The 25,892-nt window shown below is 34.5% G+C and overlaps 2 protein-coding genes across 3 annotated transcripts in view; one reads left to right on the forward strand and one right to left on the reverse strand.

Moving 5' to 3' along the window:
• Nucleotides 1-25,892, forward strand: part of LOC101741024 (rab3 GTPase-activating protein catalytic subunit) — a 36,940-nt gene that overhangs the window by 2,932 nt on the left and 8,116 nt on the right. The gene's annotated exons all lie outside the window — the stretch shown is intronic.
• The window catches only part of LOC105842314 (leucine-rich repeat and fibronectin type III domain-containing protein 1-like protein), a 28,482-nt gene continuing 2,765 nt past the window's right edge, over nt 176-25,892 (reverse strand). Inside the window, exons 2-5 of the mRNA XM_012694553.4 lie at nt 5,381-5,539; nt 3,700-5,298; nt 2,515-3,055; nt 176-2,076 (exon numbers count right to left, since the gene is read on the reverse strand). Of these exons, the coding sequence (XP_012550007.2) occupies nt 1,814-2,076; nt 2,515-3,055; nt 3,700-5,298; nt 5,381-5,539 (2,562 nt within the window). The 3' untranslated portion in view covers nt 176-1,813. The remainder of the gene's footprint in view (nt 2,077-2,514; nt 3,056-3,699; nt 5,299-5,380; nt 5,540-25,892) is intronic.

The following is a 25,892-nucleotide window of genomic DNA, read 5'->3' on the forward strand; positions in this document are numbered from 1 at the left end:
CATATCTCAAGGTGGGTGGCACATTTACGTTGTAGATGTCTTCGGGCTCCAGTAACCACTTAACACCAGGTGGGCTGAGAGCTCGTACACACATCTAAGCAATTAAAAAAAAAAAACCTAGAAAAAATACAGGCTAAGTGTAGGAAAATGAGATAATTGATAGAAAAACAAAATATTAACCATTAAAATTTATTGTCATTCAATTTTTTCAAATCTACATGCTTACTACAAATTTGCCAAGTTAAACATTAATGGACAATAGAATGACCCAAATGAAATTACATAAGATATAGCAGCTGTAACTGTTCAGATAGCACCATTTGGATTGTGCGCTCTTTTATTTTGGTTATAAATATATCTCTTAACTAAAATACTTTTATTACTAAATAAATATTTACAATCCTATAACGGATAACCTATACGTACTTATATTAACTGGTTTGATATCGACTCGTTCATTTCGCTCGAACCAAATCGACACTTTTTGTGCAAAGCGAGCTTACTGTTTTTTTTTATTTGCATTTTTTGATGCAACAATCATAGAAAATCCTTTTTTGTATATATTCCGACAGTATTCAAATGAATATGTCTAAAACAATCTTATTGTAGAAACCGCAAAATACCTTATTTTTTATACTATTTTTTTATTTTGTTTATATTGATTGACATAAATCCCTGTTATTAAAATAAGACCTTAGGGTCAGGTCATCTAAAAAGTATAGATTTTTGTTTGGTTTTTGTAAGGAATATCTTCAAAGTTCATAATAATATATTGAAAGTGTAGACATCTTATAGAAGACTCTTTTATAACGTTATTATAATAGTTATAAATAGATAGAAATATACTAATATATAGATTTGATAATTAATTGATTAAGTAATTATAGTATATCTCAATGTCTATTATTTGGATGAGATTTTTATTTATTTATTTAGTATTACTTATTTATGTACCGTACTTTTTGTAGGCGTTACAAAACGGTAAGTGCTAAATCTGACCACTTATATCATTAACATTTGATTCATGTCGATGCTGGCAACATCTCGTAAAATATTTCTCTTGTGAAGAGTCTGTGGTTTTAGCTTACTATACGTATACGGTGTCGAAAAATTAATACCTCTGAGAAGTAGAACTATTATTGAAAATATTCTCTAAAGTCAATAGAACTCTGAGTGAACGTTGACTATTATTTTTTATCATTCACATTCTTTTTATATGGATCTGTTATCATTGGTATCATTGGTATAAGGCAATGCCCTATTTTAACTAGTATTTTGTAATCAATTTAGTTGGTAAAATTAAGTTTATCATAAAGCTACAATACCATAATTTGTTGTAACTAGTATGGTAAAATATTAAAACAATTGGCAAATCTTGTAGGTTATCAAACTATACTGAAATAAGTATTGAAATTCGATATCTTACATGACGGAAATATATTCAAAATTCCTATTTTACCTTTTAAATTGCAAAGTATATAAAATTGCTTAGCGGCAGAAATAGGCAGGACGGTGGTACCTACAAGTTTAACTGAGTGCTTACAATACACTCTACCACTAGTAATTAGCTTATTCTAACTGGTAAAATTTAATATTTAACCAAATCGGCATAAGAGTCAAATAACATCTTGTATTTTCGTCCGTGTACGCAATTTTTTCCATGATTGTGTCGGTGACGGCGAGAATGATGTACCTTGCGAAGGTGCTTTCGCTTCTCATGAGCACACCACGAAGTACGCTCTTTTGTTGTTTTCCACGAGGACGAGTAACTCTCGCGTGATGTCATTGTTCCCCGCACCGTCACTCCCGCACGCTATAATGGCACCAGTCCACTGCGTGTTGTCGGATTTCGAGCCATGTATATGTCCATATCATGATCTGTCCAATTATCGGATGTATCGCAATATCCCATTCCTAACGATCCGACGCTGTATCGACTCGCCGGACGTGACCTTGACCTCGGTCTTCTTCGGGAACCTGCAGTACCGCCCGTAGCGCCTCCTGCCGCGCCACTTAACGATAGACGAGAAGCTCTCTCTGATGCTCCTCCCAACGACTGACGTGACTGTCGAAGATCTGAAACATTTAACTCATATTTAGTTATGTTTATATATATATCAAATCCTTCTGTACGTTTGTTTGTCATTCAACTTCTAAATACTGTACTGGGGTACTAGCTCTTGCAACATGTGCTACCATTAATACCTAAAATAGTAACTCGAGAGTTGGAGGTTGGAATTAGGAAATTAATTAGGAAAATAAGTGAGGAAATTAGTAGAACCGATGTTTGACAGGTAAGCTGTAGAAGCAGCTTGAGAAGGTTGAGTCGCAGATCCGTATATTCTGATTAATAGCCCGATAGCATTAAAACCATTAAATATCAAGAAGATACGATTATGAATCCAAAAACTTAAAGCAACATTGCACATAACCAGTTAAAATATTGATGATTTCCAAAAATAATTTATAATTATTAGAAGATCACATTTTGCACTGCTGCGTTAAGTAACTTACCAGCTCTAGATCCTAGTAGGCTGCCGGGATAACCCGGTGGTCCGTATCTGCCAGAGTGAGAGTAGCTGTGTTGGGATTGGCCTTCGGCTAGAGAGCGTGTTCGGCCTGGTCGACCGGGTAAGGGATCTGGGGGGGCCGGTTCGGTATAAGTGCGTGCACGAGGGATCGAACGTGCGCTATAGGCTGACACTTGATCCCACTCACGCTGCTTTCCAAATGCGCCGAGCGTAGCTAATGAAGATAGAGGTCCACTGGGACTCGGTGTTCCGGTGATGCCACCACAACAGGCGTTGGGCAGTTTTTCAGGTATCTGAGCGTGCAAGCGATGTACTGTGCGTGATCTTCGACGTGACGCAGCGGCGAATATCAATACGGCGACTACGATGGTACCACAAATAGCAGCGCTAGCAGCTATCGTAATCTTGTCCATGTTGGAGGCGGCAGCGGAAACGGTGCGTACTTCGCGACATTGAGCGTAAGGGACCGTTTCAGGGCTGACGTGCACCTCCTCTAAAGAGATCACGCAGACGACGATGCATTCCTACGAGAAATAAACAAAAAAATGTAGCTCAAAGAATGAAACAACAACAAAAAGGAACTACTTTTACAACGTTACGTTGACACTATTAGTGTATATGAATTGCAAATATTTGGAATCGTGTCCACAAAAAGTGTCTTCTGTAACAATACGCTCATATGATACCATCAAGGTCTTAAGATGAACCAAACAGTTTATTAACGGAACCTCTGAATCGCTAATAATAAACTCGAATTTGGACTTACTAGATTATTCATAAAGTTAACAATGTATTTTAAGCTCATTATCACAGTTTTTTTTTATGTTAACTAACAATAGAAACTTCTTCTTCTTCTTTGTCGTTTCCTCATTACTGAGGGTCGTGACCACAATAGAAACTAGTTGAAGATAATTGTCTAACTTAAAAAATACAGTTTTTGTAGCAATATGAACAAATAAAATTAATTAAAAATGTATTATTAAGTAAACATTTAATATTGGAGTGATTGAATTATTGAACTAGCTCATGTCATTTTAATGATGATTGAATATAAAAATGTAAATGTGTATGAAAGAGGCACCCTATTAGATACATTTACAGTAATAGTATTATTTTTTTGTAGTAACTCTATTTAATCATTAAGTTAATTAATAAAATTGATACCTACCTGAGACGGGACATTTTTTATCTTAAATTCTCGTTCACTTGCTTCCAACGGCGGCCCTTGTTTGAAACTCTTATCACCAAATAATCTATAAACAACTCGAAAACCGAGAATATTAGCAACATCAGAATCCCATTGAATAATTACAGAATTATCTTGTCTGTAGGCATTCTTTACGATTACTTCGTTGGAGTCGTCGACTTTAGTTTTCTGTTGTGAGAAGTTCATTACAAGCGGTGGATTTTGGTTGGACGGATGCCGCCATGCTGGAGACGCAGTGCGTATATTCGGAACCCGATTTGGCCGAATGGTGCTGTGTTGTGTTGTTGTGGATTTTACAGGTGTATCTGGTTCATAAGCCATTTCATGAGTCGTTGGTGCTGTCGTCGTTGTTGGTAGAGGTCGTTCGGTCGTTGTGCTGGTTGTCGGCGTGGTAGTTGGAATAGTAGTCGTAGAGGTAGATGACCGAATAGTCGTCAATTGGGTGGTTTTTCGCTCATTTAAAGGCTTAGTAGTTGTAGTTAATTTGTATGAAATTTCTGTTGGTTCATAATCACAGACAAGCTCGTTTGGCTCGAAACTGTAAAATCCTCTTTCTCTGAAATTCGAAGGACTTCCGCAGAACTGTGGATTCCTTTCTCTAGATGTTACTTGTAGCTCGCCGTTTCTTATCCACTCTATAATCCAGCGCAGGCGACAGTCGCAATTCAAAAATCTTCCTCCCAAACTTAAACCTCGAAGCGATTGATTTAAATGAGTGAAAGCTTTCTCTGGTACGGTAGGTAAAGGATTTCCATCTAAAGCCAGTAATGTAATAGCTGGATTATTCAAAAATGCATCAGCAGGTAGTTTGTTTAAAAGATTAAATCCGATATCTAGTACGCGTAGCTCAGTAAGACTTCCTATAGCGGCTGTTGGAAATTCTGGTATGAGATTGTTTAACAGACTTAATGAACTTAACGTATTCTTTATGCCTACAAAGGCATCTTCACCAAGATTAACTATTAAATTTCGTTCCAAATTCAATGCCGTTAAGGAATCCAGTCCTTCGAACGTTTGACTGCCATCAGCATTCGGCAATTCTCTAATGCTATTTTGGGATAAGTCTAGGAATGCTAAGCTTCGCAGTCCTCTTATACAATTTGGTACAAGTTTTTGTTTCGTTCCTTTCAGATTTAAATTTTTTAATGAAGCCTCTAATCCGGTGAAAGCGTGCGTCGCTAAAGTCACGTTATTATCTGATACTTTTAGAGTAGTCAATTTACGTAGAGTTATGAACGAGTGGTTTTCTATGTACGTGATCCGATTTTTAGAAATATCCAAAAGGGATAAACTCGTCAAAACTTTCAGCGCTTTCACCGGTACTTGCGTCAGTTCGTTGTCTTGTAAGTTTAAGTTTTTCAAGTAAGGCCCCTGTGTTCTAAACGTATCGTCATCTATTTTTCTGATTTTGCAACCGGATATTTGTAGGTTGTGAATTTTTAAGTTAACGAACATATTGTCTGTCAGGCTGGGTATCGAGGAGTTGTTGACGTAGAGAAGATCGATGGCCGTATTTTTTACGCTTAAATTAAGAGCAGACATAAGCGCTGAGAAATCCACCTGCAAAATAAAAAGCGCTCGTAAATTTCCTTCGTAATAAAATCCTACTTACTCAAATGTACTTTATATAAAACAATGTTACCTGATCACATTGAACTGATAGATCTCTAGCTAAGTTATATGCACAAATACAAGCCGATTGTAAATCTGGTGATCCTTCCCATGGGCACTCGCTCAGCACGCTGTGTATGGACGTTGCGACAACCATCGAAATCCAAATGATTTGTATGTTAGGCAGCCCCTGAAAGATAGAAATAAGTGTTTTTATTTATAATTTAAAAAAATTGTGTAATCTAATCTCAGACTAATTTTTTTTTAAAAAGATTGCGATCATATGCACCTTGTACAAATATATATTGACACGATTGAAGTGAATACACCTATAATTATTCATACATGGTCAACCTCGAAAGAAAATATAATAAGCTGTAATCATGCGATGCATCAAGCAATAAAGAACAACGTGGTGTGACTGCTACGGGCCACTAGTCTGGAAAACCTTGATTTCGCCTTAACGACTACGTTCTTCAATATTACTGAAATAAAACTGATACAAACTTCGCGGTCATATATCGTTTAATTTTTTTTTTTTTTTATTGAATGAAGTTACAATTTCTAGACGGTATTTAAAATATACAAATATTCCACACGTCTAATACTTTGTTTGGAGAGGGTGTTTGCGAACGTCTAGAAATAATCGATTGCTTCCCATGGACTGTTGGGTTGAATAAGAACCGTAACATACATTTAATAAACGGAAAAATTAAACAAAGAGTTACCTATTCGGATTGTTTTATTGTTATCGAATCGATTCCGTGAGTAATTGTTTGAGTTCAATGTCTCATTAACAAACAGAGAAGACTGCGTTCGCGTTGTTTAAATGCTTTAGAATTACATCAGGAGAAAGCAACACTGCACGGAAAAACACTATTTGCTAATGAGTTCAAATGCTTATTTTTTTTGTCCTAGATGTTATGGCTTTATCAACATTATCATAACATGAAGTTTGTTGTGGTTTAAGATATTGGTAACACTGATCAGTGGCCTATTTACATGACTTGACTAGTAACTTACTGAACGGTCGTTTCGTTGGTTTGTCGTATATTTTATGTATATGAATGAGAACGGTCAATTCGGTCCTTGTCGTCTGGTTCGTGTCTATCTTTTAGGAAGGCATTAAAAGTACTGCCTGCTGCTAGTCACGTCCGCCCGCGTTGCATTTCTTTCTTTTGTTTCTTTTCGAATTCTTGTCACGTCTCTGTCTTAGTCTATGTCTAGTCGTGGTAGGTTTTATGTCCTGTCAAAGAGGTTGCACGCCACGACACCTGCCTTCACTGATAACGGTATTTACCTACCGGCCACGCAAAGCGATCGCATCTAGGCAAGACCGGCTGCATGATTGTTAGCGGATTCACTTTCTCATGGCCTTTACAAACTTTCCGGTCATTTCATTTCACTATTCCCCTACACGTACTCATTTCTCTTGAACGGTTTTGTAAATAACAAAAACGTCAAGTGGTTAAGTATTACGAGAACGTGTTCATAATTTTGTGTCTTGACTCAAAATGCGGTTACAGAGCTTACGCTGCAAGAAAGTCATTTCCGATACTTAAGGTAGGACTAGGAATGCATCTGTTGTTACCTAATATGGACACAAACAAAGTGCTCATTAAAAAAAAACAGAGATTGTGTGTTCATTAAAAAAAAGTTTAAATATAGATAAATTGAGATGATGTTCATTCGTATACGTATAAGTACATAATAATATGTATCATATGTACAAGTATGAATACACTGCAGATTTAAACAATGTATTCTCGTACGAGAGAATGAACGCAGAAGCCATATCAGTAGATTTAATATAAAAAAAACAGGTTTAAACAATTTTAAATTCGAGAAAGTAATTAAGTTTATAAAAATAGCAAAAACTCAAACGATACGGCCGCTTTCTAAGTTTCTAAAATTGACTTTTACATATTGTGATTCAAAATTACATTCGAATGTTATAATAAATTACGTCTGTGCTTATTTAAAAAAATATTAAATTTATTTTGAATTTCTCATAAGTGAATGATTGATAATGATTAATCTTAAATAGGAACATCGTCATTTTCATTGAAAATGTAGTAGTCGTATTCGCTTCCAATGAATTAGAAAATAATAAATATTTGATCAGAGATTACTAGCGAAACTTAGTTATTGCCTGAGTTTTGTCTCAAACTTAGACACGTACGCGTTTTAGATTGATTGGCTTTTTTAAAGAGTCTGACATTTCTAAGATTGCCATTAAATTGTTTTTATTTGAGCGATCTCAGAACTCCTACATTACATTGAAGGGGTACCGGAGACATCAGAATGCGAATGATAATTATATTAAAGTTGTTATAAATATATAAAAGTTATGCTTATGAATGAGTGCTTATGAATGAGTACAAATAAATAAATAATTGAACAAAGTGAGATTTTTCGACATGAGATATTTTACAAGGTGGCTTATCAATTAATATAGTCGAGTGATGCTACCACTATATTCGGATCTAGATTCTCCTAGTCTAGCTATTAACTAGTTAAAGATTTAGATTAAAAACCAAAATCATAATAGCAAAAACCTGAGTAATATCCAAGTATTTTCAATATAGCTTTTCTGATAATTTCATTGCGATAATTTTTTCACGTTTGAAATGAAACGATCGAGTCGTCCGTTGTACAAGTGTAGTAGTGTGCAATCAACAACAGATGGCGCTGTTGGATATTTGATTCAATTATTGAGGGGTTTTTTCTTAATTCGCTCTATTTATTCTGGTTGTTAATTTTATTATGTATTAGTATACGAAAAAAAAAGAAACGAGGCACTTTTCGGGTATTGTGTTTCTGTTTTTGTACTGTATCAATTAAAATACATTATTTTACTAAATTTACAAAATTTTACTATGCTACCAATAGATGGCGGTGATCGTTTTCTGAATCGCGGTATCGTTAGGTGTACCCTGAAACAACATTATTTCTTGGTGTATCTTTTAATATTCGATCTTTCTAAAGGTTTAACGGGATATGATGATCGGATTATTCATGCGACTGCATGATGTTCGTCGCCGAATGTTACGCATAAGGCGGGCTAAAATCCTTCTGATCCCAACATTATAGAAAGATCCATTTAATAAATAAAAAATACTAGTGCTGTAACAGCACTGCTGTTAACTGTTAGTAGATATTTGCAATAATTGCATTATTTGCATACAACAGCATGCAACTGCAGTAGGTAGGTATATTTTTGCATGACTGATAGTAGTTTATGACTTTGTGTTCTTTATTTTTTTTTGTTTAATAATGATGGCTGACCCGTTTAGTACTGTAAAAATGCCCAATTATCGTAAAATTAAATAAATTTACAGGATGGTATTCCTCAGGTTTTTCCTAAAAATCTATCAATGTCTTATTAAATTCCTAATTTTACTGGAACATTAATTTCAGCTTAACTCGTTTCATTATATGTCCCCTCTTATTTAATTTGATTACATAACGGTACAATTCTATTTGGTCAGCTTCAGAACGGATGAACCGTGGAATGAGCGCAGCGAGTCCCTGATTAGATAATTAGTATCGTCATATTAATATCAATGTTACCTTATTTAAAAACAATAATCAAAATATCAATGTTGGCAAAATTACAAAACCGTAAATTACGGTAGTTTTTGATACCGTATCATAGATGGTACGGTTGGTAAATAATTACGGTAAAGTTGGAGACCCTGGAATAGGTACAAAACAAACTAAGATTTAGCTAAAAGAAAAATATCCTGGCAATTAAATAATAAATAAAAAACTTACCTACACACATACAAACAGCAAAAAGAGTCACATCATTATTAATTATACATACATACAAACATTCCGCTTCAAAAGACACCAATGGTGATACAAAATTAGTTTAGCACTCGCTCGCCGATCATAACATAAAGTTGAAAAAAACTTTTCATACTTTGAAGATGTGCTGCGTCTGGATCTTTTAAAATTCCACTAAATTATTATTTAATTTCTGCTCTTCTATATTACCTTATATTTTACGTGAATTCGTTATTTCTTGGCAATGCGGCTTTTTTGTTCATTTTGCCTTGAGACAGCGCCTTCGATAAAATGCTTCATTCAATTCTAAAAAAACTCTTCGAGAAATTTTCGTGCGTTCCCCTGTCGTAATCCAATTACCTCAACTTACCTATTGTACAATGTAACGTACATATGTATTCGTAATTGTATTGTTCTTATTACGTGACGAGTTATCTGTATTCATCGCGAGCACGTTGGAACATTCGCTGAGCACGTGTCTAAATTAATTCAAAACACGATTGCTATTACTCAGGTCAATAGACACTGGGATCGCCTTGCATTCCATTTAGACAAGCGTTAAAACAATACCTTTAATTTTAATTATTTCATCATTTAATCATGTATATCATGTCCCCCTAGTGTTGTAGTACTTTTTAATTCTCGCACTAAACGCTCAAACTCTGTTTTATCACGAATAAACACATTAAATCTCAGTTGTGAATAGTAAACAACTATGTGACTTAAACAGCAGGTAAGGACATGTATTTTCTACAATAAAATTTAAAGAGACTTTATTATACCAAGAATTTAATCGCACAGTCTCAACACTTCACTTTTATATATTAGAGTCCTGCTAAAGTTTTTACATTTTGAATTCATGGTCTTAACATAGTTTTATACTAAAACCCTTTGATTTATGCATCCCATTTCCAAGAATTACTTTTTAAAATTAAATATAAGACTTCTGTTGATAGAAGTTGATTAATCCCGAACATCTACGCTAATAATAATACGAAAAATAAATAATAATAAAGAAATAATATAAAATACGTAATATGATTACCATTTTTAAAATGCTCCTATTAGTCTACGAATGTCGTCTACGTAATTTTATTAAGATAAATATTAAACAATATTTGAAACCAGTATTGATATTCTAATACAAACTCAATGCAATATGGTATTAAATGTGTATGTATATTTTTTGTTTGCAAATTGTTAAATTCACAGTTCATTGTTGATTACAAAATTTTCTTAAGTACATCAAAATAGAGCATTTTTCAAATTGCTTTCTCTTAATAGACATAATTCGTATTTCATACAAATTTGGAACTAGAAAAATCATGCTTATTACGAATATAACTTCAATCAGGCATAATTTTGCAATTACAGTTCATGCTTAGCTCTCATTATGTTGGGGAACGGTGAAAAAAGCGACGAGCGTGAAAACACCGCGTCATACCTCCCAAGATGATTAATATAGTGTCAGGCTTATATTGGTCGCCCCCTTTTAATGGATTGCGTCACAATGTTTTCTTGAATATGGATCGTGACAATGTGTATTTTCATTTGGTCCTAACAATTTAGGATAATCTTATGTATGATATACTATATGATAAAATATAATAATATGTTTAGTAAAAAAAACATATTCATTAAATTCACAATTGATACGGAATCGCTGGAGAACGAGCACACGAATCTCAAATTCTTTGAAATTGAAAATTGAATTAAACTAACTAGAGGACCCGCAGTAGTCGAAATTCGACTATAATTAATTGGAATTGTAAGTTTTTACACTATTATGATTGTATTTTATACTTCTATAATCACAAATTTCGCCAAGAGTTCATTACAAAAAATATTAATAAAGACAAACAATATTTAATCTATTCTCAATTTGACAACAGACGTCAAGAACAAAAGTTTGACAATAAATAGTATGCATGCGTGTGTGCGTCAAACATGGTATGTAGTGTGTGTAATGTTTTCTTTATTTATTTAATGTATCTTTTATGCATTATTTAAAGAAAAATAGCATTGTGCACTTCTTCTCTGTATTCTCTATAAGTGTGGAAAATTTCATACTCCTCCGTCCGCGCAATTTTCGTAAAAAGGGATACAAAGTTTTTGCTTCACGTATTAATATATAGATTAAAATGATATTTCTAAATAAGAGCTTATAATACCGAAGCGCTTAACTAAACGTAAAATATGATTGTCTTACGAATTCTCTTTGAGAGCGGGAATGTTTTCGTTCCTATAAGGTAAACCGTTTTCTGCTCTGTCTGTGATGTTGGTATGTTAAGAAAGCGTGTTACAAGTGTCCGTAAGATACTCAGAGACATTAAAATTTCACTAAACGTGTCGCTCATCCTGCGCTTGAGGTAATCTTATGAAGTACTCCAATAATTGCTCTATGATTACTGTAAATAAGAATGGTTTGATCAAATCTACTTTGTACACAGTACATTTTAGAATTTCCTATTTTTTTTATTTTCCAATTTCTAATAAACTCTAAAGCTTAGGGAAACGGTATGTTATCTGATGCTAAACGGTTTGTGCATATATTATATATGTGCCTAAGTGTGTAAGTATATTGGTATGTAAATCACATAGTTTATATTATATGTATATTGTCAATGTGAATTTTTTATTTATTCAATATTCTGCGTAACGGCTTGGTATGTTTTGATAGACCAGTATAAAAGATGTTATAATAGTACACCGCAAGATACTTGCTGTATGTTTTTCAGATTTTATGTCGATAAAAACGGTTGTCTGGAAGAGATCGCTTTTAGCGATAAACCGCTTATTGTACAATTATACCTGCCTGTTTAATGTTTTATTCAGTACTAATTGTGTTTTGGTGTTCAACAAAGTATAGGCTCCTAATATTACAAAGTATACTTTGTTATAAAAACTAATTCAGTACAACACTTTTCCCACTATTTAGGATTTCTCTATAAACGCTTCGCTACTACGATTTTACAACGCTTTTTCGAATTTGTTATTATTTAATAATTTAAATATGATTCGAACGATGTAACTGAATTCACTGGTGGTAGGACCTCTTGGGAGTCCGCACGGGTAGGTACCACCACCCCGCCTGTTTCCGCCGTGAAGCAGTAATGCGTTTCGGTTCGAAGGGTGGGGTAGCCGTTGTAACTATACTGAGAGCTTAGAACTTATATCTTAACCACTTAACACCAGGTGGGCTGTGAGCTCGTCCAACCATCTAAGCAATAAATAAAAAATTCATTAATTTTTTATTATTAAAAAACATTTAGAGTATGTCCTTAGTCTCCTATTATAAAAAGAGAAATACGAGAGAAACTTTATTGTATCCTAAATGAGGCGAACGTTTTAGACAATTGAACTTACCGTTTCTAAGGGTTCTTGTGCTTAATTTATAGGAAGCTCCTCCGAGATGTACAGTTTCCATTAAAGTTTCACACCCTCGCAGATGTTTGTTTGTACATTCCGGAGAGTTGAGTTACTTTTAGATTCTCAATAAACTTTTAACTGGATTTAAACTCGAAAACAGTTCCGACGGTGCTTGATATGTCGAAATCTCTTTTCTTTTATTGAATTAATTATACCATTACGTTGGTAACGTACGAAGTTTTGAATAGGAACTTCTTAAATGTCATAGAATATTTTGAGTAATTAAAAATACTAGTGGTCCCGCAGTAGTCGAAATTCGACTATAATAATTGAAATTATAAGTTTCAACATTATTGTGGTCCTATTGTTACAAATTTCGCCAAGACTACACTATAGACAAATACTCGTAATATTAAAGATAAACAAAACTAACCTATTCTCAATTTGACTATAGACTTTAAGGAATAATAAAAGTTTGTCAATAAACAAAGAGTATGTGTGTGTGTCAAATACATGATAGTGTGTGTAATGTTTTCTTTATTGATTTAATGTATCTTTTATGCATTATTTAAAAAAAATATTAGCATTCTGCACTTCTCTATATTCTCTATAAATGTGGGAAATTTCATACTCCTCCGTCCGCGCAATTTTCATAAAAAGGGATACAAATTTTGCTTCACGTATTAATATATATAGATTTCCATGTTGATTTTTTTCGGTGCTCTATTTGTGATACGTGAAGTAAGAGTAATAAGTACATAATTCTTCATCTAATCTGTGACTAAACATTTAAAATGCTCACTAAACTCGACTTAAAATTAATAAACTATTTCGTAGGTTGGTGGACTAGCTTTCGGCCCATCGGGTGTTACCTGGTTATGGTAGCTAGACATTACAACGTGAATGCCCCTCCAATAGCCTTAAGAAGGCGAAGATTCATTTTTTTTTGTATTACGGCTGTCCCACCCTATAAATCGAAACGTATGACAGCATCACGGCTGAAATAGGCCAGTTGGTGTTTACGATATGCTTCATCACCAGAGAATACTTCTTGTATATTGCAAGACGCCGGTATAATACTCAGAGGACGTTGATGAGATGATCCCTTAGTCGCCTTTCACGACTCCCACGGGAAGAAAAAAGTTGAGATCGCGCAAACACACTTTTTAGTGCTGAGAGTGGACGATCACCGTAGACCACGGTCTACCCAGTGCTAAGTGGTTATCGGAGCTCATCGATAACGTAAATGCGGTCACCCACATTGAGACATGAGTTCTAAACCTTAGTTTTGCGGTACAACAGCTGCGCCCTCCTATAAACCGCAACGCATTACCGTGTAAAAGCAAATTTTATATGTTTTTCCACAATGAACGAACTTTCTTAAGTATATTCACTAACAAGCATATAAACAATAGACGAATTTGAACAAAAACAAAAAATACCATGTCAATAAAGAGACGGAACTGAATAGGGTCATTTACGAAGAAATTTTGTCATATTTGCTAGCGAAAGTTGGTGATTCAATACGAGTACGACATTGATAAGTCATGGTTTGGTACGGCCTCATCTTTCTTTAATGAATCATTTCTGTGTTAGATCTTACTTTCTTTTATTCATCGACAGCTTAAATCTTTTCTAATTTCCTATTACATGCAAAGTTTGTTATTTTCTCAATTTTTGGGTTCATAAAGATAAAGAAGACTTTATTAACAACCTTAATTCATATTTAGGTACATACTATTATTATTATTTTTCTAAGCATTTGACATCGGCTAAGATTGTTTTGCTTTCGCAAAGGCCTCCCCCAAATCCTGTCATAAGTTCCGGTCGTGGTATTCCCTCTTCCACATATTAGGGAATATTCCACATAGTGAGTTCATATTATAATCTATTAATTTTTTTGTTAGTATTTGACGTTTTGAAGAAACCATATCTAAAATATTTTTATTGATAGCACTAAAGCTAGTCAAACCGAGGGGAAAACTGGTCCTCACTGTTCTGTATTTACCTATTTTTATTATTTTTATTATATACCTTTATTTGTATATACCTATTTATATTATATATTTATTCATAGATTATCTGACAAGGCTTTCATACACGTATCTCACACGGACAACCTCAATATATTCATACGTGCGAATGTATCTGTAAAGTGTCCTGGAATCTTCATAGCTTTAGATGCATCTGGAATTGAAAATGAATATTCTAAAATTAAAACTTATAAAACTAGACTTGTAAAATTACTTAAGTCTGTGGTAATAATTAAAACATTTATTCAAGGCGTCCGCTCCTTGAGTTGGAGAAGATTAGTAGTGAAGGGTTTCATAGCTTTGTGGAAGGGAGCTAGTTGCAACCGGAACCCTTTGGACTCGATTTTAGCTTACACTTGTCTGACTTTTCTAGCATAAGCTAACGGAACTAAAGTAATAACACAAGACCTAGAATACATCAAAGATGATTGCAAACAACCCGATTCGAGTAAATACTCGTAGATTTACAATACACTACATACCTATTCTGCCGTTTTAAGAATAATGATGCCAGGTTTCTATGCGCGGAACACATCCGATGATTCAAGAAAAACGATAACCATTAAGTCTAATAATTATCATAACGAATTATAAAAAAAACAAAGGAATTAGTTTTTAAGTAGGTACAGATGAATTAAAAAAAAACATTGTTCATAACTAACATACGTCTTCGTTTTGAAAAAGGTATTTCATTTCTAATTTTACTTTCAATCATAAATGTTTTTATTATCAACTAGCTGACCCGGCAGACTTCGTAGTGCCTCAATCGATAAATAAAAGACCTAATTTTTTGTATAAAATAAACTTAAAACAAACAAAAGAATCCGTCCGACGGGGGACACATCAAAGGAAAAACAAAATTGTTATTTTTATTTAATTCTGAGCATTTTCATATTTATCTACCTTTTAAACCTTCTCTGGACTTCCACAAATAATTCAAGATCAAAATTAGCCAAATCGGTCCAGCCGTTCTCGAGTTTTAGCGAGACTAACGAACAGCAATTCATTTTTATATATAGAGATAGGCACGTGTGCTGTATTATTGTTTGCATGGGTAAATTTTCGATACGCACGTCATTCTATTTGAATAGATGCGTATACTGTACTGCGTAGGCCGAGTTTCCCCTATGTATATCGCGTCACAGCGTAGGTAATTAGTAAAGGCGCCCGTAATTGAGGATGAATACATCCGCTGCCATATCTCCGATAACAATGCGCATCCATGGGGAGCCATCCATCGATGTCTCATGGGGAATACTCTGAGGGATTGAGAATATTCAGTTGTTTATTTTACCATCGTAATATACACCATCGCCAAGTGCATCTCTACCGCATTGCTACCGCCGCAGCTACGGTCCCCGACGGTATGTTTTGTAACAGAGCAACATTTTTATAAAGTATTTACTTTCCAGTTCTAGAATGATCTCCCCTCCATGTGAGCCAACATAGATAAATTATTGATTTAAAAAAAGCCTAGATTTTCCTTTTTGGTCTAATGCTTCTTCGTAATTAATACGTTTTTATGCGTTACCAAAAATCATTTAAAAAAGCTGACTGTTATCATCGTTAAGTTTAGGAATGTTAACTGATTATGGTAATTAACAAAAAAGTATTTACATATCCAATAACTTTCATTTTTCAAGTAATTTATCGCGTTCGTAAACATTGTTCCAAAATATCTTTTGTTTTAGAATACATAATAATTATCTTCTATACTTATATGCATATGTTTTAAAGTCAATGAGACTTAAATCGTGAGACGATATCGTACAGGTATTTTTCACCGTCAGGTCCATATTCACAAAAAAATCGTAGGCGTTCGTTCTAGTTTAAAGATCTCGAAAGTCTTTAATCTAAAGTAAAGTACTCCAGAAAAAAAAGGAAAAACTTTGTATAATAAATAATATTCACATTTACACTTAACGTTAAATCTACGTCACAGATGGTCCAAACGGTGATCGTGGATTGATCCGACGGCGCCGCGGCGGTATAGTTACTACTACACTAGCGGTGATCAAACCGGGTCTTTACGTTGACCTCGATCCCAGCCTCGCACTACGTGATACTAATTCGTAAACCTATACATACAAGTAAATCATTGGTACGCGCCAGATATTTGCATTTATATTGACTATAAAATGTAAATTGAAAGTGAGCTTCAGTTGATCGAAAGTGAAACATAAAAGGTTTTAACGTGTTTGTTGCAGTTATTTTAGATGCTTCGGTTCCATTCGTCGATGTCCACAAACACAACAGTATGGATGCTGTAGTTAGTTTTGAAATATGCGAATTGTCGAAAAACCTTCACTCTAGAAATTAGTTTTCTTTTTTTTTTGAACCGCATCTTCAATAGAGGGCGTCTTGAGGTATGATGCGATCCCGTGATTGTCTAGTTACCATCGCAACATCCTCGAGCAGAGTTCGTATGTACTACATAGAACCGCTGCGTTCACTATAATTTGTTTGAAGATATTATTTTTATCATGATCGGATATTATTAAAAAAACCTTTCCTGGAGTGTCAAAAACAACTGTAGGAAATAGAGGACAAACTTGCATACAAACATTAATTTTGTAGAATTATTATGGGGGATAGATCGCAAGTACATTAGCACTATGTATTTTCTAAAGGCTGAAAAGCTAGCCATACACACGTTTTATTGTCAATGTCTAAGAAATGAGTACAATTCTTGACTCTGATTTCTTCAGCGGTGGCTTGGTTGTGCCCTTAGAGCATTGCTGACGTCTATGAGCGACCACTAATACAAGGGCAATAAAAAAGTCAATGTCTTTGGGTGACAGTGCTGACATTTGCATCGATTCGATCATGCGTCCATTTATATTACCTCACTGGTCAAATAAAAGCAATCGTATACTGGGATATGGATAAGCTACGCACGTCACATGTTGTTTTTTTCTGTGCTCCTGCCTACATTTGATTTCGATTTTTGAGATTAACGAATCGTATAGGATAAGTAAATTGGAAAAGAATCGCGATTGAATTTGAATACAATCAAAAATTCAATTATATTTAACACTGGAAAGTATCAACGAATAAAAATGTGTAGGTACCGCAAAAATTCGTGAATCGACAAAATTGTTTTGGGGTCACCCTGAATATTGTAGTAGCATCATGTAATATTTCGATGACAATGTTAAGGACAGATGAAAGACCGAAACGAAATTTGCTTAGGAAGTTGAAGTCTACACGACAAGGTAAGGGGGTACAATCGTTTTATGCTGACACTCCATTATTGGAGTTTTTTGGGTTGTATTGGGCCACCGCCGCGCCGCGCCTTTGTTTCAGCTTTGTGAAATTGAATTTCAATTCGCTGACTGCCTCTATGTCATTTTATATCATCCACTTTGTGTTCGTTCATATTGACAAAATGGAATTTCTATTCTGAAACTTCTTTGTCTTAGACGTTGTACTGTTTAGGATTCCGTGATTAAATATTCATAATCCTTATATTCGTATTTTGAGAGACATTATACGATATGTGTATATTTATATAGATTAAATCTAGATTCTATGAACCTTTATTACGAAAAGTGGAAATCTCATTACAAAAAATGTTTAGATGACACTATCAACATCACTCAGTGCTCATATCACGCCTTAAGTACGACCAGTCAACACGCAAATCAAAATATAGCGGTTTTGATCGTTATTACACGATGTTAATCTTTCATCGTGGAAAACGTTCGTGATTACGTGTTAGGTACGCGATATAAAAATCAGTATATCTATTTTTATATGCAACACAAACATATGTGTATATATAACTATACATCTAAAGCGACTTAGTTTCAGAGTTTAAAAAGTTCACACTTATACATTGATGACAGTTTATATTAATGTGTGTATACTAATGTCATTATTATGTTTTTTCATATGTATAGTAAAACATAAATGTAGTATTCTAAATAATTTTTAATTTAAATTTAAGTTACTGGTGGTAGGACCTTTTGTGAGTCCGCGCGGGTAGGTACCACCACCCTGCCTGTTTCTGCCGTGAAGCAATAATGCGTTTCGGTTTGAAGGGTGGGGCAGCCGTTGTAACTATACTTGAGACCTTAGAACTTATATCTCAAGGTGGGTGGCGCATTTACGTTGTAGACGTCTATGGGCTCCAGTAACTACTTAACACCAGGTGGGCTGTGAGCTAGTCCACCCATCGAAGCAATAAAAATAAAAATTTAAACTCGCATTGAAATACTCTCATCTTTGCCGAAAAATAAGAAAGTACAATTTCACATTAATTATTCGAAATGATGAATCAGTGTAGTTTAAATTTCTTTTTTATTATTTTGTTACGAGGTTACGGATTTTTATTGCGATCAAAATTTTCCACAAAAGTAAATATGTTCTTACAGTACAAGCGCCCATTAACGTGCTCTCAGCACGAATCGATAATGTTTGTCGTCGCCGCTTCACATGTATACTTTGTATACTGATGTACATGTATATGCAACGCCATTTCCCGTACGAGTGGATCACAATATAGATTGAAAACGATATACTTGTAGAACCGAATGCAAAAGGGTTATAAGTTATAATCTATATATTAATACGTAAAGCAAAAACTTTGTATCCCTTTTTACGAAAACTGCGCGAACGGAGGCGTATAAAATTTCACACACTTATAGAGAGTATAGAGAAGAAATGCAGAATGCTAAAGTGATTTTTAAATTATGCATTAAAAATACATTAAATCAATAAAGAAAACATTACACCACTGAAGTAGGAAACCTATGGAAATGAAACGTCAACAAAAAATTCGTGCCACTGTGACGTCATCTGGCCACAAAACATGGCGGTTTTAGTGCTGCCCAGAAGATTTTAATGTTAGTAGGTTTTATCGATAAAGGTTCTCGGCTTATTTTATATTAAATATTGTTGAGTATGAATGTATTTGTAGAATTTATACTTTAATAGGAAGTAAGTATATTGTTATGTGCAAAGATGATGTGATTTAGATATTATGTGAAATCTAAGACGAGTTCGTGCTTCAAATTTTCCAAGTAAACGATATGACGATTTTTAAAATTTGGTACACTGATTTTATAAAGTTGTCGTTTGCCGCAAAACATAAAGATATGGCATAGTACAGTGCCATCAACCCATTTCTAGCATGCTGAATGTTATCGTATTTTGGGTACGTGTTTTTCTTAGACTATTACAATCTATTTTAATTGTTTTGCTGACTCTAAAGTCCGTAACACACTACCGCAGCGCACCTCAAGGAAGGTGCACCGCACTACCGCACCGCACGCAAATTTTAAACTTATCAAGGGACCGCCTGATAAAAAAAAACACCTACAGAACATTTATTCGTTAATGAAATTACAAACGTCATTCCTTGTGACTTCCTCTCTAAAATCACTTAATTAATAAATATTTAACGAATTTACAATAGTGTTTTACTCACTGCGGAATAAAACTATTTTATTTTAATAGTTCCGAAGAGATTTTGTCGGTAGCCTTTTTCCCGAAATATCTAAACAGAATGTCTAAATATGTTTTGATGACATATTTTAAAGAGGTATTTATGATTAGTGTCATGATGAATAGATTCCGACCGAAAAATGGTGTCCGATATTTCGGATTCAAATATATTAAGTGTATAATCTATGTTTCGGATGAGGGCTCCATAATGAATTTAAATATATATAGATAATAGTTTTGGGGCATCGACTTTCTTGAGATCCTATAAAATATGTTTTAATTATTATTTTTGTATGTTTTAAGCATGATAAAATTAAAAATTTTATATAAGCAATCATATTAAATCGATATCAAAGTCAATAAATAATGTACAACCCAAAACAGACGGCCGAACTGACGTGACAATGACATTTGGCGCGCTAAACATGGCGGATTTTCGGCCTCATTAGACGGAGACGGAGACATTTACGTATATTCATGTTTCATTTTATGTACGCACTGAAATACTGTTATATTGTTTTCCTGTGAGTTAAAGTGCTGAGTGAGAACGAGATAGATATATGTTTACGTGTGTGCCTTCAAAATGGGTGCTATTTATATAAGCAATTGTACGTATAGAACAATATGTCGTGTCCCTATTATATAGGTCTATGCATTACACACACTACCGTGTATTTGACACACACACACACACATGCATTTTTTTATTGTCAAACTTTTCTTATTTCTTATAGTATGTGGTCAAATTGAGAATAGATTAAATATTGTTTGTCTTTATTAACATTTGTGTAAAGTGTATGTATGTAGTCTTCGCGAAATCTGTGATTATAGAAGTGTCTTTGGTGTACAAACTTATAATTTCAATTAATTATAGTCAAATTTCGACTCCCGACTGCTAGTTATTATATAATAGCTAATGTCTTCTTGTAGCGCCATACTACATGCCCTCCAAGGTGCCAAAGAAATCGTGAACATGATTTGTTTTCTTTGTTTGAATCGTGAAGTGTAATCAGAAAGCGAAACAATTTGCTCCCTACTTGATCACCGTTTTCACAAATAAAAAAAAAGGTTTTTTTTAAGTCATCAATTTAATGTATCGGAAATGTCGAAGAGTTAGTAGACAAAAACACTTTCCCTTTGAAAGTCATACGGGTTCTACAATGATTATATTACGAACTGTTAATTTTGTGATATTATCTAAAAATCTATTAAACAACCAAAGTCTAACCTAGTGGAAAATTCAGCAGAAAATCACCGGTTGTTGATAATAGCTGGAATCCTGGAGAGGTCATGGATAATGGAAGGTTGGGTTCCGTTAGAGCAATTTCGACGGGAAGTAATGCAGATCCGGTGAGGCATGTTGCAACATCCCTAGATTACGTTCCACAATAAGAGAACATTAAAATTTGTCTCTTGAGATATGGAATTAGTATTTTTTGCGGGGCTGCTCAAATGCGATACGGATGATGCATAAAGTGGACGGGGTTAAGGTGCTTATGCCGCTTATAGCGCATTTAATTCTCATGCTAAGTATTAGTGTCTGCATATAACCGTTTCTGAACTCGTTATGATAAAGATAGAGTTGTCACATGCAAATCAAGTATGTATCGGTTAATGTTTGATTGTGTTACATTGGGTACGTTTTTTTTTGTAGCTCAGATGGGTGGACGAGCTCACAGCCCACCTGGTGTTAAGTGGTTAGTGGAGCCCATAGACATCTACAACGTAAATGCGCCACCCCGTTGAGATATAAGTTCTAAGGTCTCAAGTATAGTTACAACGGCTGACCCACCCTTCAAACCGAAACGCATTACTGCTTCATTGCAGAAATTGGCAGGGTAGGTAGGTAGCTACCCGCGCGGACTCACAAGAGGTCCTACCACCAGTTTTTGACCGCGTTATTTTGCGAAATGTTTTCGTGTCTGAAATCACCTGTCATCGTATTCGGGATCCGTCACAATACAGGGTGTATTTGTATTTCGTTACACAAGTAACTCTGTATTCATGTCGGTTGAATTTATTTATCGGAAATCCCAAACAATTAGCCACACGTTAAACCATTTACAGGTTTTCGGATGTGAAATCAAGTACGTTTTAATTATTGTATTAAATTGTATATCAGACAATTATTATTATTATATAACAAGCGGCCCGCTCCGGCTCCGCTCGGGTCTTTAACAAAAATTTCAACGATATTTGACGATATGAGACATATGCTGTTGCGACACTTTTTGTAAATAATAATGTGTTCTACAAAGTCGTAGTACATTATTTTATTCTATCATGAATAGTTTTCGCAGGGCACGCGATGTAAAGGATATTTTAGGTAATTTTTTTACACCTTATTTACCTTTTACTTATTTACCTTTACATTATTGGAGTTTTAGTAAGGATCCCTAATTTTTTTCAAAAAATATTGTACCCTATGCTACTCGGGAATAGTGTAGCTTCCAAATAGTGAAAGAATTTTTCAAATCGGTTCAGTAGTTTCGGAGCCTATTCAATACAAACAAACAAACAAATCTTTTCTCTTTATAATATTAGTATAGATGAAAAAGTAAGGTGTTGTTATTTATTGTAGAAGCCGACCAGAGGTGGCGAACCGTACTATCCATTAATTAAGTAATAAATAGCAATAATGTATATTTCATAGATCTATGGTTTGTGATATAATTTATATTCTAAATTTAAAAGGTGATAGGACGCATTGTAAGTCCGCTAAGACAATAACATCCTCTTGTTTTTATTTTAAAATCAGTCGTGCGTTCCGGCTTGAAGTGTAGGGTAGCGGTTATACAGCACCATTGAGACTTTGACCCCATAACTTAAGGTGGGTAAGTGGCAGCGTTTATGGTGAGATGTCTATTGAGTCCTGTAACCGCTTTACACTAGGCTGTCTGTAATTTCGTTTACTTAATAAAAGATTTTCATAGTTATCTGGTTTATATTATTAACACTTAAGGAATTTAATGTCATGGAGAATAGCATAGTTGCCACATGCTTTAGAAGAGCGGTTCATTCGTGACTTTATGGTGCAGATCACAAAATAAAATTTAATTGAATTACATATTATGCGATAGTGTTATTAGTAGTTGTAGTAGTAGTAGTTGTAGATTTATAATTTGATACAAGAAATAGGCACTAAAGTACGAAAACATTTGTATATTTTATTTTTCTTTAATTTATAGTCCGATAAATTTACCGTTGTGGCAACCCTAATTACGCATGGCCGCGATGACGACCGGCGCGAGACCAACTGTTCGACTTGACCATAACTACGGCGCTCACGCATTACACTTCGAGCAATTAAAATTAAATTACATTAACAACTACCAAAGTTTCCCTGGAAGATATCATGTTAGATTAGTTGGCTGAGATTAGTGTATGAATTTAGTAAACGGTTCCGAAATTGGTCTGCATGCATAACACGTATGAGACGTTTATCATAAACATGAGAGCACTTCAAGCGCTACAATGTCATGAATAAAGTTGTAATGTTTATAAGAATTTGGGTATGTATTTTAGTTGTGTCTTGATGACAGTAGGTGGATTGTCACTAATAGTAACCGATAGCAGCGGATCCATCTTCACAGGCCAGACGCAGGTAGCCGTGACATGAAAAATGCTACCGTTGCACCTGTGCGAGTTCACTAACCTCATTTGCTAAGCTATTCACTTCGATAGATTCGAAATGCCATCGCGTTTTTTTTTGCTCTAGTCTTGCGGACTAACGTGAATGCCGCCACCCACGTTGACACATGAACCGAAGTCTCGATTGTATTGTGTAACGTCTGTCCCGCCCTTTAAAACGGAATAAATGACCGCTTTGCGCCATATTCAACATGGCGAGGTCTACCCTCAAAATATACGCTATTGTGAGGGTAGATATAGTAACAAATAGATTTTACATTGTACACAGAAGATACATTGAAGTAGAGTTTTTTTATTGAAGTGAAAACTTCTTTAGAATCGTTGTGATTTTAAACCGGATGCAACGGAAAAAACGACAGGTAAGAGACACAAATACAAAAATGTGTAGCATGAAGCCAGCAAAGAATGAGACAGAAATATACATACTATTTAATACAGCGCCATCTGTGAGATTTTTTAATACTAACGTGTGTATGAAAGCTCTTGTAGTGAATTTTAATTTAGGATTATACGTGAAATTAAAATATCAATTCACAGAGGGCGCTACCTTACAATTATTTACTAATGACAAAATTTTACATATACTTCAGACGTTTAGGATAATTGTATTTTAATTTTGGAAGGTTTCACTTCTACCACAATTGAATTGCGCACATGTATTTTTTTACATTGAAATAATTTATTGCATAGAAAATAAATAACATATACTACAAACATTTTTCAAACAAGGAAACCGTCTCAAACTAAGTGCAATGAGGCTATCATTAACGTAGACGTAGTAAATTATGTAAATATGCATTAATTCGTTTTGTGGCAATGAAATATTAGTATAGAATATTTATTAGGGTTGCAGGGATCGTAATATACCAATATCACAAAGGACTGTGTTTTACTGGTGGTAGGACCTCTTGTGAGTCCGCGCGGGTAGGTACCCACCACCCCGCCTATTTTCTGCCGTGAAGCAGTAATGCGTTTCGGTTTGAAGAGCGGGGCAGCAGTTGTAACTATACTGAGACTTTAGAACTTATGTCTCAAGGTGGGTGGCGCATTTACGTTGTAGATGTCTATGGGTTCCAGTAACCACTTAACACCAGGTGGGCTGTGAGCTCGCCGACCCATGTAAGCAATAAAAAAAAAGATTAGTTTTTTAAACTCAGCTCAGTATTGTCTTTCGTTAATTTACCGCTGTATCCTATTTCTTACAAAATTTTCTGTATCTTCGGGCTATTATTTCATTTGGAACATAGGCTTTAACTCTAATTGTGACGCAGCGTTAGCTTCATGTCCAAATATGCCAAGCTAAACTTCTCGTAACCTTTAAGCAATGTATCTTAGTCCCTTCAAGTTTCAAATGTCAGGGTGGAAATTTATAGGCCCTATCTTTAAGCTTGGCTTCTGACATTTTGTGTGTATTAGCAATGTTCAACTACTTCGAAAAAAACTTGAAATTAGTTAGATTAACTGCTCTAAGTTTGTGTTTGGTAATTAGAAATTCCAGTTGGTCTTGAAAATATAGGTCCACTTTTTTTTTATTGCCTATATTGGTGGACTATCTTACAGTCCACCTGGTATTAAGTGGTTACTGGAACCCATAGACATCTACGACGTAAATGCGCCACCCACCTTGAGATATAAGTTCTAAGGTCTCAAGTATAATTACAACGGCTGCGCAACCCTTCAAACCGAAACACTTCTAGACATCGTGCTTTGACAAGTACCTCGCTTCTGTAAATTTATTTGAGTACATATCTTTAAAAATATCCAATGCTGCCAGATTAATAATTGAAATCAATAAATTTAAAATAATTATTATATTTTTTACTTAAATTTGGAATGTTGAGAGTGTCGAGAATTCGAAAGTTCAGAGCTGGACCCCAATCATTACTTCGTGTTTCCTGTTCTACGACCATAAATAAAACATTATGCGAACATTTATGTTCTGTGTTCATCTTTTAAAACTTGTATTTCGTTTTAGAAAGTTACGTCGATCACACGTTGCATAGAGAAATGGGATACTGAATGTTTGTCCGTTTCTATTAGTGTCATTTCTGCGCTATTTAACTTTTTCCTAGAATGTAGTACAAATATTATAGCAATTTTTGTATAGTAAAATGATATTCTCATAGATCATCAATGACGGTGTAAAAGTCGGTAGTATTCAATTGAACACGAATATTTATATCGGTCTGTGGAATAGCAAAATGGCAGAAACATGTTGTTTTGATCAAAATTCAAAACCCTAAGACACAT

The sequence above is a fragment of the Bombyx mori genome, chromosome 4 (genome assembly GCF_030269925.1).
Source record: "Bombyx mori chromosome 4, ASM3026992v2".
NCBI lineage: Eukaryota > Metazoa > Arthropoda > Insecta > Lepidoptera > Bombycidae > Bombyx > Bombyx mori.